This window comes from Megalopta genalis, chromosome 13 (assembly GCF_051020955.1).
Source record: "Megalopta genalis isolate 19385.01 chromosome 13, iyMegGena1_principal, whole genome shotgun sequence".
In the NCBI taxonomy this organism is placed as follows: domain Eukaryota; kingdom Metazoa; phylum Arthropoda; class Insecta; order Hymenoptera; family Halictidae; genus Megalopta; species Megalopta genalis.
In genome coordinates this window covers 3,282,195-3,296,048 of record NC_135025.1, presented here as the reverse complement: position 1 = coordinate 3,296,048, position 13,854 = coordinate 3,282,195, and the positions used below count along the sequence as shown (strand labels likewise).

The window sequence follows — 13,854 nt, the reverse complement described above, 5'->3', positions numbered from 1 at the left end:
CAGATTGAAATCGAAGGGGAACCAGCGCGAGATTCTTAATTATGTCGACAGTTATGCTAATGGAAATTAATTGGCCGCAGTCAATTGTCACGAATTATGAATATAGTAAATTCTCCCTAATTTTCCTTCAGCTTGTGAACAAAAATTTGGGCAGAGGAGATACGTTTTTATAATCGTTGACTACAATTAGAGAGAACTTACTGTATTATCTCAACAGTCATGCGAATAAAGACTATCAGATCAATAAAATAGCGCTGAAAATACGTCAAGAACATAAAGGTTAAATAAAATCGCCAGGATCGATGTTAAAATAGCTCTAATTATAAAGGGTCGGTAGTAATGCATCGGGATAATTATGATAGGTGGCACAGCCGAATCAGAGCGATCGATTCGATACAATTAACCGAGGTCCCGTCGCCGGGACATCCAATTATCATTCGAGTCCGCAAGTAGCCATCAGGTCTCCTCTATTGCTCTGTTGGTCTCGGCGGAGAAGTGCTCCTCGTGGACCTCGACCAGGCTCTTGCCGGTGGTGTCCTTGACCACTATGGCGCAGAATAGGGTGGCCAGCCAGCACATAGCAGCTGAGAACCACATGGCTTTGGTAGCGCCGAGAGCGATGATCATTTCGTCGAAAGTCAGGGTGGATATCAGCGACACTAGCCAGCCGAGGCAGACGACGACAGCTGCGACCGGTAGCCTGATTTCGAACGGCATCGTGTCGCCTAACAGCGACCAGGAGATTGGTCCTAGCCCGATATTGAACGCGCCGAAGAAAAGGATGATCCAAGCAGGCGACATCCACGAGTAAATGTCCTCGTTTTCAGGGTCGCTGTCCCGCAGGGTGAAGAAGTATCCTGAAAACGAGCAGAGCATACAGCAACCCTTGGTTGACACCAGGTTCAAGGACATATGGTTCTTGATCATTTTTTTATCGGCTCGACTACGAAATCAATCTAACCCCTTGATAAAAGATTTTCTTTTTCAATATTTCAATATTTCAATATTTTCTTTTTCAATATTTCAATATTTTAATATTTCAATGTTTCAATATTTCAATGTTTCAATATTTCAATACGTCAGTATTTTAATATTGGAATATTGGAATATTTCAATACTTCAGTATTTTAATATTTCAATATTTCAATAATTTTCAATATTCTTCTACGGACACCCGTTATACAGAATTGGGCGTCGTTTATATAAATGATCATTCAAACGATTATTTAAATAATCATTACTCGTTCTTTGGAGGTTAGAATAGAAGACAAAAATAAGTACATATTATTTTGATATAGATCCAAGTAAATTATTTGAAACAATAAAGTTTCTTTCTTATTTATAAACACAATATCAATTGTTGCTTATTAATTTCCATTTAATTAATTCAATTTCATTGAATTCGTTTAATTCATTGAACGCGACGCGTCGAGCACACATCGTAGCCCGTAAATAATGGCCTTCAATCGCTTCGAGCGATATCATTGAGTTCGCGAAGATAATAATGACGAATGGAAATTAATATTTATCACGCGATAAACGAAGACAGAACAAGAATGAATGATTATTTGCTTTTCACCCGGAATCGAATAAAAGATAACGTTTGATTTGCGAAACTATTGTGTAAAATATTCGTTGCATAATATACAGCAGAGAGAAACAAAAATTATTTATTACTCGTCTTCCCCTGATATCCAAGCAAAAAAATAACATTTCGTTTGGAAATAAAAGATAACAGATGATTTATTCGCGCAATTATTTAAGTGGCTTTTTTAATCAAATAAAAGATACGATTACTCGAACTATACCTAATCGTTTTTTACAAGAAACGATCGAAGCAATCAGTTTTCTCGTAACGTTTACAAAGTCCAACGACGATTGCGCGAAATCGGGGCTATATCACGCCTGTCGAATAATTTATGGTCGAAATTATATGATTTATGATAGCTAGCATGCGAGGCAGAAGTTGACAGGTTGCAAGCTCAGCCTTGGGGCTGAAATTTATTTGTCATTTAAAGTTTTCAATAAGCGTTCGTATTACCGATTGATATATGGTCTATTTTGACGCCGTGATGCGTGCATATCGGTGTGTGCATGTGTGTGTGTGTGTTATGCAGCATGCGCCGGAAGTATTGCGGAAGAGCTCGTATTTTAAGCTGGATCGAAGCCAGATTCGAGTTACGTCTGGATTAGGAGATGTATCCAATAAACGAGTCGATCGTTTCCTTCGAAATTTTGTCGGTCCAAAATATACAAACACATCTACACCAGAGAGTTCCCGGCATTGGATCCGAACACGCTGTTTCACGACCTCTTTAACAAGCATTAGAAGCTAAAACATGTAGAACGTATTTTATCGCGATCGACGATTTGATCGAATAATATTAATGTCGACGAGAGTTTCATTTAAAATTGTTTTTTAAATTTTGGCAATCTGCCAGTCGATTCTTTTTCCTCGAAAAATCTATCGATTAAATCGCGAGTCTTTAAATATTAATAAGTAATAATAAGTAATATATTAATAAGTCATAATAAGTAATATATTAATAAGTAATAATAAGTAGTATATTAATAAGTAATAATAAGTAGTATATTAAAACTAAGTTAAATAAATTGGCGTTTAAATCAATTCAATAAAAAATGTATCACGTTTTCGAATATTTTTAATGACTCGAAAATAGCGTAGCAATACGTTTAAATTGTTCTAATTTCTTCCCAGTTTCGTAGTTCAATTTAATCGCGTTTGTCGCAAACGCACAAAGTCCACCAATGATAGAAAATTTGCAATTTCATTTTACAGTAATATATTCAAGCGGATGCTTCAATAACGACGATTTATCGAAGCGACTAAGTATTCAATTGGAGAAAATTACGAGCATATGAAATTTATAGAATTACGGCGGTGACAATTAATTGCGTCGGTGAATTCAATGAAATAACAGCTGACGTATTAGTGTAATTAATTCGAAGTGAATTGTAATTATAGTAAGCCATAGAAATCGCGACGCGAATTGATTGCTTTCGCGCGAATTCCAGTTGGAGATCGCGTTAAACTACGAGATAATAGGAATCCCTCGAAATATAACTTACGATTACAGCATTTGCATTCGTAATTGTCATTGGGAACGCTCGACGATGCTTTTCTTTCAAGATATCACTTCGTGATTCACTTATCTTCGTCGGACGTTGTTTCTATTCAATTGAATGTAATAAATATATAATTAAACATTGAATATAAACCAACGCCGATTTCAAGGAAACGGATTAACAACTAATCGACGAGTGCTAACCGAAAGTTGCGACATGACCGCGAGATAAAGGCGACGATGAACACGTCGCCGACGAGCGTTCCCATTTTATATCCGGAGTATCGCGAAACAGCATCGATTGCGGGGAATCGTGCATCAACAGACGGAAAGCTGTTTACCTAACAGTATCAGGAACAATCCCATGAGCAACGTGGACACGGCGAGCAGGATTCGACGTCCAAGTATGTCGACGAGGAACGCGGCGACGAGAGACGCCAATATTTGAACGCCGCCGACGAGCAACGTCTGTTCGCTTCCGGTTAGCTCGCCGGAACCGATCGTGTTGAAAAGCGTCAGAGCGTAGAAGATCATCACGTTGACGCTGCTGAATTGATGGCTCAATACCACGCCGAGGCAGGCCGCTAACGATCGCAGGACTCGACGATTTTTCAACAACTTCGGCCACGGCTGAAATCAGTTCGCCGGGAATAAGAGCGCAGGAAAAGTCTAGAACTTAGTGTGCTTTTGCATTTTAAAAGTATGCTTTTGCATTTTAGAAGTATGGTTTTGCATCGTAATTATCGGCGGTGTAAATTCTCTCCGATTGTCCGTCAGCTTCGCAGACAAAAATGGACAATTCGGGGAGAGCGGATACGATTATGCGTATACGGGAATACGCTTCACTTATTGGATGAAAACACGAGTTGCACTTTTGAAAAAACAACATTCGCGCAACCCGGAGGGCATATTTGCGTCAAATCACGAATATTCGAGTATAATAAAGTTTCAAATAACGAAACAGATCGCAAATGTTAGCGTTTATCTCGCATAGCGTTTTCGATCGCGTCGCAGTTTTATTTAAATGATGCAAGCGCAATTGTGTATTTATTTGTCTCTGAGTGCGATTGAAATGGTTTCGAACGAATTTCGTTGGTATTATCGTTTCCGGCAGCCAGCGTTGTCCGTATTTTCGATTTCCGACGGAGTATTTCCAAATAACCAATATGCCTTCCAAATAACCGCGATACTTGAAATAATTGTGCGCCTCGACGCATTTATGTTCGAAAGAGGATACGATAGAAATTTGTAATGGAATCTCGTTCTTCCTTTTACGATTTTCAATTATTATATTTTTTTCCTTCCTTATTAACGGTTTCTATTTCCAAAGATCGACGCGGCAAAATTGTTCCTTCGCTCCGAAACCCACGGTCTAAATATGAACGATACTGTACCCTAGTGAGAAATACTCGAAATGTTTGTGTTTAACCTCTATCCCCTCGTTAGAAATTCATTGTGCCACTACACAATACTCTCGTCTATCACTCGGTATCTTCCGCCCGAAGACAGGCAGCACAGTCACAGTGCTGTTTATTTTTGCAAATACCAGAACGCACCGGTTGCCTTGTTACGGCACCACCATCACTTTCGATCATGGTGGTCCAAATAGCAAGCAGCTATTTATAAGGTTATAAGTTAATTGCGTAAAACGAACGAACTTATTGCTGCGCTCGATGGTAACGAATATATTGCGAATTTTTCTATATTTCTATATTTCTGTGTTTCTATATTTCTATATTCCTATATTACTATATTACTATATTTCTATATTTCTATATTTCTATATTTCTATATTTATTTCTATATTTATTTCTATATTTCTATATTTCTATAATATTTCTAAAATATTTCTAAAATATTTCTAAAATATTTCTATAATATTTCTATAATATTTCTACATTATTTCTATATTATTTCTACATTATTTCTATATTATTTCTACATTATTTCTATATTTCTATATTATTTCCATATATCCATATTATTATCTCTATATTTCCATATTATTTCCATATTTCTATATTTCCCCCGGTCTTCGGATTCGCATTTAATTAAAACTGCAATACAAATGTCATTAATTTTTGATGACACGAACGCTATGTTTTAGCTCACACAAATATAAGCATCCGTCATAAATGCAAAAAACTGCACCGTCCGCCGATAAAACCGAATAGAATTCATCGATCTCGCGTGTAGCATAATTTACCTTTTTCGGTCGAGTCATACGTATCAGCCGTTTCATCTCGTTGACTTCCTGCTGCGCATCGCAAGTGTCGCCTCGATACCATCTCAACGATTTCTCGGCATTGATCTCCTCGTTCCTCGACAAATAGTAGAACGGACTTTCGGGCAGCAATTTCGCGGCCGCGATCGAGAGGCACGCGATCCCGCAAATTGAGCTGTACCTGCGCGAGAAAGAATTGATTTACAACGGTGTTCCCGCGAGATAGTCGAAACGAAACGATCGGGTGACCGAGGCACGAGAACAGAAACGTTATTAACGGTGTCGCGGCTTATGGTTTAACAAAAATCCGTCGAATCTGAGGCCGCACGAAAACTCGCGGACAATTTATGCGCTTCCGACATTCGCGCAATCTCGTTGTTGTTACCGCTTCGTCGCACGAACCTCGAATTCCCCTAACCGAGAAAATCGTTTTCTAAATTTCTGGTCGAAGTATGGTTGTTCCAGGTAATCGTAAGCTACGCGATTATATTTTCTTTCATAATTGCAAATCGTTCGCGGTTAATATCGGCGCGAATTGACCTTCGGCAGGATTTAATGAAAGCAACCCGCGGCCGGATTTCATGAATTATTTAAAACAAAGCCGGGCGGACGGTAATCTGTTCTCGGCGAGGTTTAAGGACACGGTTCCAACCTCCGAGAGCGATACGAATCTGCCAGCTCCGCCGCGATTTCAATTATGGCTCTTACTTCCACACGGTCTCCTGTTCGTCGATCACGTGAGCCGCGACGAAGGCGTACATGATGCCGAGGTTGATGAAAACTTGGAAGAACGAGAGCAGACGACCGCGGATCTTTTTGTCGGCCACCTCGGCCACGTAGATGGGCGTTAGGACGCAGAACACGCCGGAAGAGACTCCGCAGATCACCCGGCCGATGATCAGGAGGACGACCTAGGGGTTGAAGAGGAGGCCGAATGAGAAACGGTGCTCGATTTAAGGCGCTATTCTGGTTTAGGTACGCGTTTTCAAGCTCTCTTTCTAATTATTTTCCTCTTGAACAAACCGTGGACCATTTTACATTGGAATTACATGCATTCGTTGGGATTACATGCATAGACTGGAAGATAAAATTGAAATAAAATAGATAAAATACCCTTCAAAACTGCACTGAATGACTTGAATTCTTTTCTTAGATAATAGAGAGACCGGTCTATTAAACAACGACTAAAATGCTTTATCTTCTTTCTAATCCTCTTCGCAATCACCCCCAATTATAATCGAACAATCCTCCCAGTTTCCAGAAAATCCCCAAATCGATTATCCAGTCTCAAAAGAACCGCTCGATGTGAAATCGCGCGCGGAACCCGCGAACGCGATCCAAAACCAGAACAAACCCTCGCGGCCGATGCCTCGCCCCCGCGAAACGGCTACAACTTCGTCAATTTTCGAAATTTATGGCCGCCGTTATCGACGCGCCGTTCTTCGAGGAAATGTCCGGAAGAGAAATCGTTTTTTTTTTCTAAAACTTCCCGACCAGCGCGCCCCGCGAAGGGCGTGCACAGGGTCCCTTAGTCCGCGGTATCCTTCCGCGAAGAGTTACGAGAGAAGTTTCCCCGTGGAGGATCGTTCGATATCGAGGCGGACGGGCGATCGGTTCCATACTTGTTGTCCTGCGAGACAGATGAGGACCCATCCGGCTGCGAAGGCGGGCATGGTGGCGAGCATCGCGGAGATCCGGCTGTACCTCGCGACGATGAACGGCGCCAGGATCGCCCCGACGCTGACACCCGAGTTCAGAATGCCGCCGATCAGTCCAATCTCGTCGGAAGTCGCGTCCAGGTGGTTCCTGAGGACCAGGCTGGCGCTGGAGTTCCATCCGAGGGAGACGCCGAGCGCGAAACCGCCGAGGGACGCTGGAATTGCACGGAATTCACGAGGCGACACGGAATCATTTTATAGCAATGTCTCCCTGATCGACGCTCGGATCGTGCACAAAAATGAACGATTTGGGAAGAGGAGATACGATAATTCGAGCCTTACGACTCGTTTTTATAGTTACCAATTGTCAACGATTATCAAAACGAGGTGCAAAGTGTCCACTTTTGTGGACAATCTGAGCGTCAATTAGGGAGACATTATCTTGCGTCACGACGAGAGTAAAAAGCAGCGACCATTGACTATTAAAATTGCAATTTTAGTGAACACGAAAACATATTCTTGAGTTTCAAGATGTTTACTGATCAAATATGGGTTCCCTTTTCATATTTTCTACAAATTAGAATTAATATAACTGCATCCTTAACCAGTTATTTGTGTACGACGAGTATACTCGTGATTGGCTATTTAAATTGTAATTTTAGTGATAAATAACCATGCCTGTCGTTTCGACAGGTTTTACGTATTTTTTCTTCAAGAACGTTGTGAAGACTCTTCTATACTAAATAGAGACTTTATATATACAGAAACATTACTGTACTTTCTATTGTTATTTCTAGAAAGTCTTCGGAATCGTAATGTCGCGTTAGGAATTTATAAAACGAGTTTCATACTGTTTTAACTCAGTGCAATTTAACACTCAACATTTTGTTTAACGCGGTGTCAGCGACCGTGATTATTAAAGCGTTTGAGAGTTTCAAATTTTCTTTTAAAAGAAGAAGAACGTTGAAAATGTTTCCGAATTTATTTGCTTCGATATCTTCGACTAGCTTGCTATAATCTAAAACTGATCTAAAGCAACGTCGATTGGTTTGTCTTTTGTTCTATTCTGCTATTCTTGCATCCACGTGTCCTTGAAGCGCATGTTTGCGAAAAATTATGCGACGCGAACTTCTAGGAGGATTTAGTAAGATTTAGGTTCGCTTGTAATTTACGGAAACGCTGCGCGGAGGTCGCGGTCTTTCGTTTCCGTGCGACACTTTTAAAAGACCCCGCTGCTGTTTCTGAAGAGTCTTTAGAATTAAAATGTCTTGGCGTTCGTTTCTAGGAGAATTTCTTTTCAACGAGCATTCGTGACATCTGCTGCCACGTCTATTAAAGCTAAACGATTTGTGAATTTATTTAGTTCGTGAAGTTTTTCTGAAGAAAAAAAAACACAACGAGATCGTATTAAACGCTGTTGCAGCTTGTAATTCATAATTTCCTGAGAAAGTGCAAGGTTAAATTTTAGTATGAGAAAAACGAGGAGAATTTAGAATAGGAGAAAAGCTATTTTTAATTCGAACTAGAGACGCATAGGCGTAGCTCTCATCGACTCGTCCAAGCGAACGTACAGCAAAGTGAGAAACGTGACAACGATTGCTAACAGAATCAAGTATATCAAAATGTATATAAACGCTAACTTGTAGATCATACTCGGCTCGAATATTTAAGATAATAATCTCGATCGTACGATGCAAGGGTGAAAGAAAACTGGCAGAAGGAGTTGGCTCACCTATGAAAGTCCCAAGGTATTGGTTCGATTTTCGTAGCTCGACGACGTTGTCGTTAATCGATCTCGAGGTCATTGTTTCCAGGATGCCTCTCGGTAATTTTGTTCGCACGATAACCGAGCATAAGTCGACCCGATGGAAACCGGTTAGAACTGAACCGAGCCGCGGTTCCGACGAAACGATATCGAGTTAGGAATATCGTAAAGTCAATCGAAGCCGTTATTTGTTTTGCAAAACAACGCGATGCGATTCGCAACGTGCCGTTTAATCGGGAGACACGCGTGCTCCGTGGAGAAACTTGTGCTGATCCTGCGACAAAAATGAAGAGAACAGTTTTGCAAGTGGAGAATTGTTATGTAGTTCAATTCCACGTTTTTGGAAGCTTTTCTTTTTAGTTCTGTTGCTTTAATGTTGCGACGCTTTCGTCGACAATACCAAATGCGGCGATTTCTCCCGGAAAGTCCAAATTTCGGGTTGCTGCGAATTTCTCTGTGCCAGCAGTCCTACGCTTATGTAATTTATTGCCATTTGGAGCTTCGAGGTATTAAGGTATTCAATATGCGATCGTTGAATCGTGGCATTTGGCCTTCGAATCGTGTCAAGTGGCCTCTGAATTTCCTTCGAATCATGGCGAAAAATTAGAAATCAAAAAGTTGAATCATCATTTTAATTCTATCATTGCTATATATTTATTGCTATATAATCATTAACCTTGATATAATCTTCGCATAACCGTGATATAACCTGCGATTAACGAGCACTTGAAATTGAGTAGCAAGGACGAAATATTTGCGTTACGTTGCGACAGATTTTTGCCGAATTTTTCGAAGGAACCGAATACCGTGCCCCGCGTCCTGCCAGGATCAATCGAGCTCCGTTCGAACGGAGCTGTTAAATGAAACGTTGAATTTTCCGGGCGACTAGTTCGGGAACTAACGTGGGCTAATTGTGTCGGAAGGCTCGCGGCAGACGGCATTGGTTTCTTCGTCTGCATCGGTTCACCCTTGTCATAGAAACTACCAAGTCGCCAAGTAATTGGATTACCGACTATGCCACTCGCCGGCGTTTCGATGCACTGCCTATAGTTTACAAGCAGTTAAGCCGACCGCACGACACTGAACGCAAACCCTCGATTATACTCCATTTATCAACGGTACGCTCTTCGCGAGAGAACCCGCCCGATCCTGTGTACAGGATCTAGGTTCTGTCTCGATTGCCGGGCCGAATGCAGAAGGATTACGCGGGACAATAGTATATCCAATTATGTCAGCAGAACAAGACCTTCTACCTGGACGTGTCAGTTGTAATTGCGATACGTCGGACGACGATCGGATTTCTTGGCATCCTTGCCGCAGTTTGTTGCGTCTATGCTTGGACATCGGTGTGTCGCAAAGTGTGTCTTATCCTGTACATCCTGACGGTTTGGGTCGTTGACCCTTCGGAGGGTATCGTTGCAGCGGCGTTGCGCTGTCAGAGGAGTCTCTTCTTGGCGGATGTTCCATTGTTTCATAATAAACTGCGCGAATTTATGCATTTTGAAAATGTGAGACATTTTCTTAGACTGTTGAGAATTGCAATTGTAATTGATTTTTTTAAACTGTCGAGAACTGCAAATTATTGTTAAACTCGTCTTGAATTTTAAACAAACTTCGATAAAGCTTTACACGTCCTTATTCGATATTTAATATTCTAAATGCATTAACGAACGAAATCGATTAATTTAAAAATAATTATAGAAATAAGAAACATTCTATTATAATAATAATAAATCGTGAAAATCGTGATTTCAAAGCAAACAAAATTTAACGAAATCCTTCTCCTTTCGTCCATAATTTGGTAAAGATTTCGACGGTCTATCGATCGAAGGCGGCATTTTCATTTCGACGATGTTAATTTCAATCAGATATCGACGGGAACGGTGATTGCACGTTTGGAATATCGATCCGCTCGAAACTACCGTGCATATTCGAAAAGGGAGATTTTAATACAAGATGCATCGCGGAGAGATGCGCGCCCCCCTTTCCCCTCGGTCTCGTCTTGCCCCAGTCTTCGATCCATCAAATATAGCCGCGTCGACGCGGCCAATTTTCGCATCAATGCCACTTCAAGATTCGCGATGCAAGAAGGCAATCCTGTGCCGGATGGATGTCAGACAATGTCCCCGGTGCATCGCGGTGCTGTAAAATCAAGCGGCGCCTGCACGGAAATAACTTTTTAAATACGCTCTGCGCCCCCATCGGCACCCTTGTCTCTCGCGCAACGTTCTTCCGATCGAGGCTCCTTGCGCGAATATTTTCCCACTTTTTATGTGCCTCGAAACCCGCGAGAATTCTCGGAAACGTGTACGGTGCACCGACTCGTTTATACGGGCTTATATTATTACATATTTATTATAATATAATATAATATAGTGTAATATAATATAGTATAATATAATATAATATAATATAATATAAAATAATATAATATAATATAATATAATATAATATAATATAATATAAAATAATATAATATAATATAATATAATATAATATAATATAATATAATATAATATAATATAATATAATATAATATAATATAATATAGTATAATATAATATAATATGATATAATGTGATGTAATATAATATTTATTATATATATTGTTTTATATATTTATTGTCGAAGGACATTCCGAAAAATTAACGTTTGAGAGAAGTTACATTGCCGCAGATCTCGGGGGAAGTTCAGAAGGGAGTACTAACTGTTGAACAAACAGTCGAACAAATGTTTCACGGTCGTTTAAGTTTCGAGGGTCGTCCGCGTAAAATTCGAGGCACGAAGACCACCCAGGGCCGAGCATAAAGTTGATAATTTTGCAGTCAGACGGCGAACGAGATCGATAAATTAATATTCACCACGACCGTACCGAAATTCCAGGAACCCCGAGCAAGTCGAATTTATGGTTAATGCATGCGTTTAGGCACTTTATTGGCGTTCCATGGCATCCCCCCCGCGTACCCATGATCGTTCCGGCTAACATATTATCGTTACAGGGTGCCGTCGCGTGCCTCCATTTTGATGGGACATGAAATCATTTTATACGCTCGGGGTGGTGCTATTTCGAAGAACCCCTGGAAAGAGCAACAACAACATTTTCGAACAATTTTTACTACACCGCCGCTCTCGGCCTCGATTTACGAGATAATTGCAACGAACTATCGGTGCTGATGCAATCGAAATCCGCGAATTTGACGAATAACGCGGGGAATTAAAGACACGCGAAACCAGACTTTACCGAACTACATAATAATTGTTTTTACAGAATTGTCGCGAATTCCATGGCGCAAACGTTGGTGTTTTCTACGTTCTCGAATAATCCTCCTATGGCCGAACGAAATTTCCGCAGAGACAAACGTTCCACGGCGCTATCTCTGCCAGTATGTTACTCGTCGCGTGACAAATCTGATTACGCCGCTTTTCTCAAAAGTTACACGCGAAAGCACCCTCGACACCTCAACCGTGACGAACGCGCGATACCGTCGGGAGTACAAATTTCCAAAATGTAAGCGAGTTATATCGACACGCGTATTTACCGATAAACGTAAGTTCGGCAGAAAATTCTCGTTGCTATCGTAGCGGACGCGAAACTGCATTAAATTAAATGAATTCAATTAAATTTTAACTGAATGTTGAAGTGTCGCCAATCAGTGCGACACGCTGCTAGCCTGCTAAATCTGTAAATTAGCGATGTGTCGACTTATTTAGTATATAAATAATATAAAATAATATTATATATAAATAACGTATAATTAAAATAATAATAATAATAATAATATACATGTAATAAATTATATAAATATATAATAATGTATAATAGAATGATATAATGTAATAGTACAATAATATAATATAATAATAAATATATCAAATATATAATCTATAAATAATATATTATATAAGACATAATATATAATATAATTAAAACAAATATAGTTATAATATAATATCGACGAATCTCGAACAACAAAACGATATTTCCTTTCACGCATTCGATGAAGATGAAACGAAACAGAGTTGAACAATGCTTCGTATAACAAAGACAATCGATCTCATCGTTTAAAACGGCGGATGATCAATAGCGACTCCATCGAAAAAGTATTACGATGCGCCCCGCATCGTTGGAAAACGTGGTATCAGCAAGAAACGGTATAATTAGCAGCGGATCGTGCAATCGACGGGTTTATAATCAGGCTGGAACGCGGAAAACGTAACTGGGACAACAAATAAACGGTCGGAGTGCGCGGAGCGGTTGTTTCGCGGTATGTCCACCGTGTAGCATCCCAGACGAGTACATGTCGATGACAGCTGTCCGTCCCAAACGCATCGACAAAACGGCGGATAAGAAATTCGATTGGCAGATACTCGCTCGCATCGTCGACGAAATTTGTCTCGCTTGTCTCGAAATTTCGTCTTTCTATGCGAACGGCGACTTTCCGATCGGTCGGACGTTTCTGAAAATCCGAATGAATCGTGTCAGAAACTAGATACAGTTGTCTCCCTTACTGACGCTCAGATCGTCCACTAAAATGGGCAATTTGGGAAGAGGAGATACGATTTATTCGAGCCTCGCGGCTCGTTTTTATAATTATGGACAATTTGTAACTATAAAAATAAACCGCAAGGCTCGAATAATAATCGTATCTCCTCTTCCCAAATTGTCCATTTTTGTGCGTCAATCTGAGCGACAATCTGAGCGTCAATTAGAGAGACATTACTGTATTCGTATAACAATATCGAACGATCGATGTTTCGTGCACAAACGGTCGAGCAGTCTATTTAAATGCTTCCCAGCTCGATTCCCAGAACACGAATCTAAGGGACGACGCGTCCATTATCGAACTAGGATATCGAAAAATCACCGGAAACCCTCGAAAGGACGACACGTCGGTGACATCGTTTTCTCTGCGCCCGTGTCGCTGATCAAAGTCGCTTATTACTCCCGCGTAAATTGCATAATGGCGAGGGCTCTTTTCACCATGCAACGTTCGCTAATCCAATATGTCGCCGGAAGTCTACGGGGGCCCGAAAAATGCGTTCTTCGACTCTTTGATAGGGGAAACGAAACCAGATCGCGATGATCAATACCGTCCGCGAGAGAGAACCAAAATGATTTTT

The 13,854-nt window shown here is 40.5% G+C and overlaps 2 protein-coding genes across 2 annotated transcripts in view; one reads left to right on the top strand and one right to left on the bottom strand.

Moving 5' to 3' along the window:
* The window catches only part of LOC117224433 (octopamine receptor beta-2R), a 205,213-nt gene that overhangs the window by 86,571 nt on the left and 104,788 nt on the right, over positions 1-13,854 (top strand). The gene's annotated exons all lie outside the window — the stretch shown is intronic.
* On the bottom strand, positions 300-8,859 carry LOC117224432 (facilitated trehalose transporter Tret1). Its single transcript, XM_033477377.2, has 6 exons — positions 8,701-8,859; positions 6,933-7,183; positions 6,019-6,221; positions 5,293-5,491; positions 3,428-3,716; positions 300-857 (listed from the first exon to the last, which is right to left on the bottom strand). Exons 1-6 carry the CDS (start codon positions 8,771-8,773, stop codon positions 457-459), a joined length of 1,416 nt encoding a protein of 471 aa, XP_033333268.2. The 5' UTR covers positions 8,774-8,859; the 3' UTR covers positions 300-456.

Excerpts from the sequence above, each read along its gene's own strand:
- LOC117224432 (XM_033477377.2), bottom strand. The coding sequence starts at position 8,773 with ATGACCTCGAGATCGATTAACGACAACGTCGTCGAGCTACGAAAATCG. Across the intron at positions 6,222-6,932 it reads TCTGTCTCGCAGGACAACAA|GTCGTCCTCCTGATCATCGG; the intron begins GTATGGAACCGA and ends TTCAACCCCTAG. Across the intron at positions 5,492-6,018 it reads GAACAGGAGACCGTGTGGAA|GTACAGCTCAATTTGCGGGA; the intron begins GTAAGAGCCATA and ends TTTCTCGCGCAG.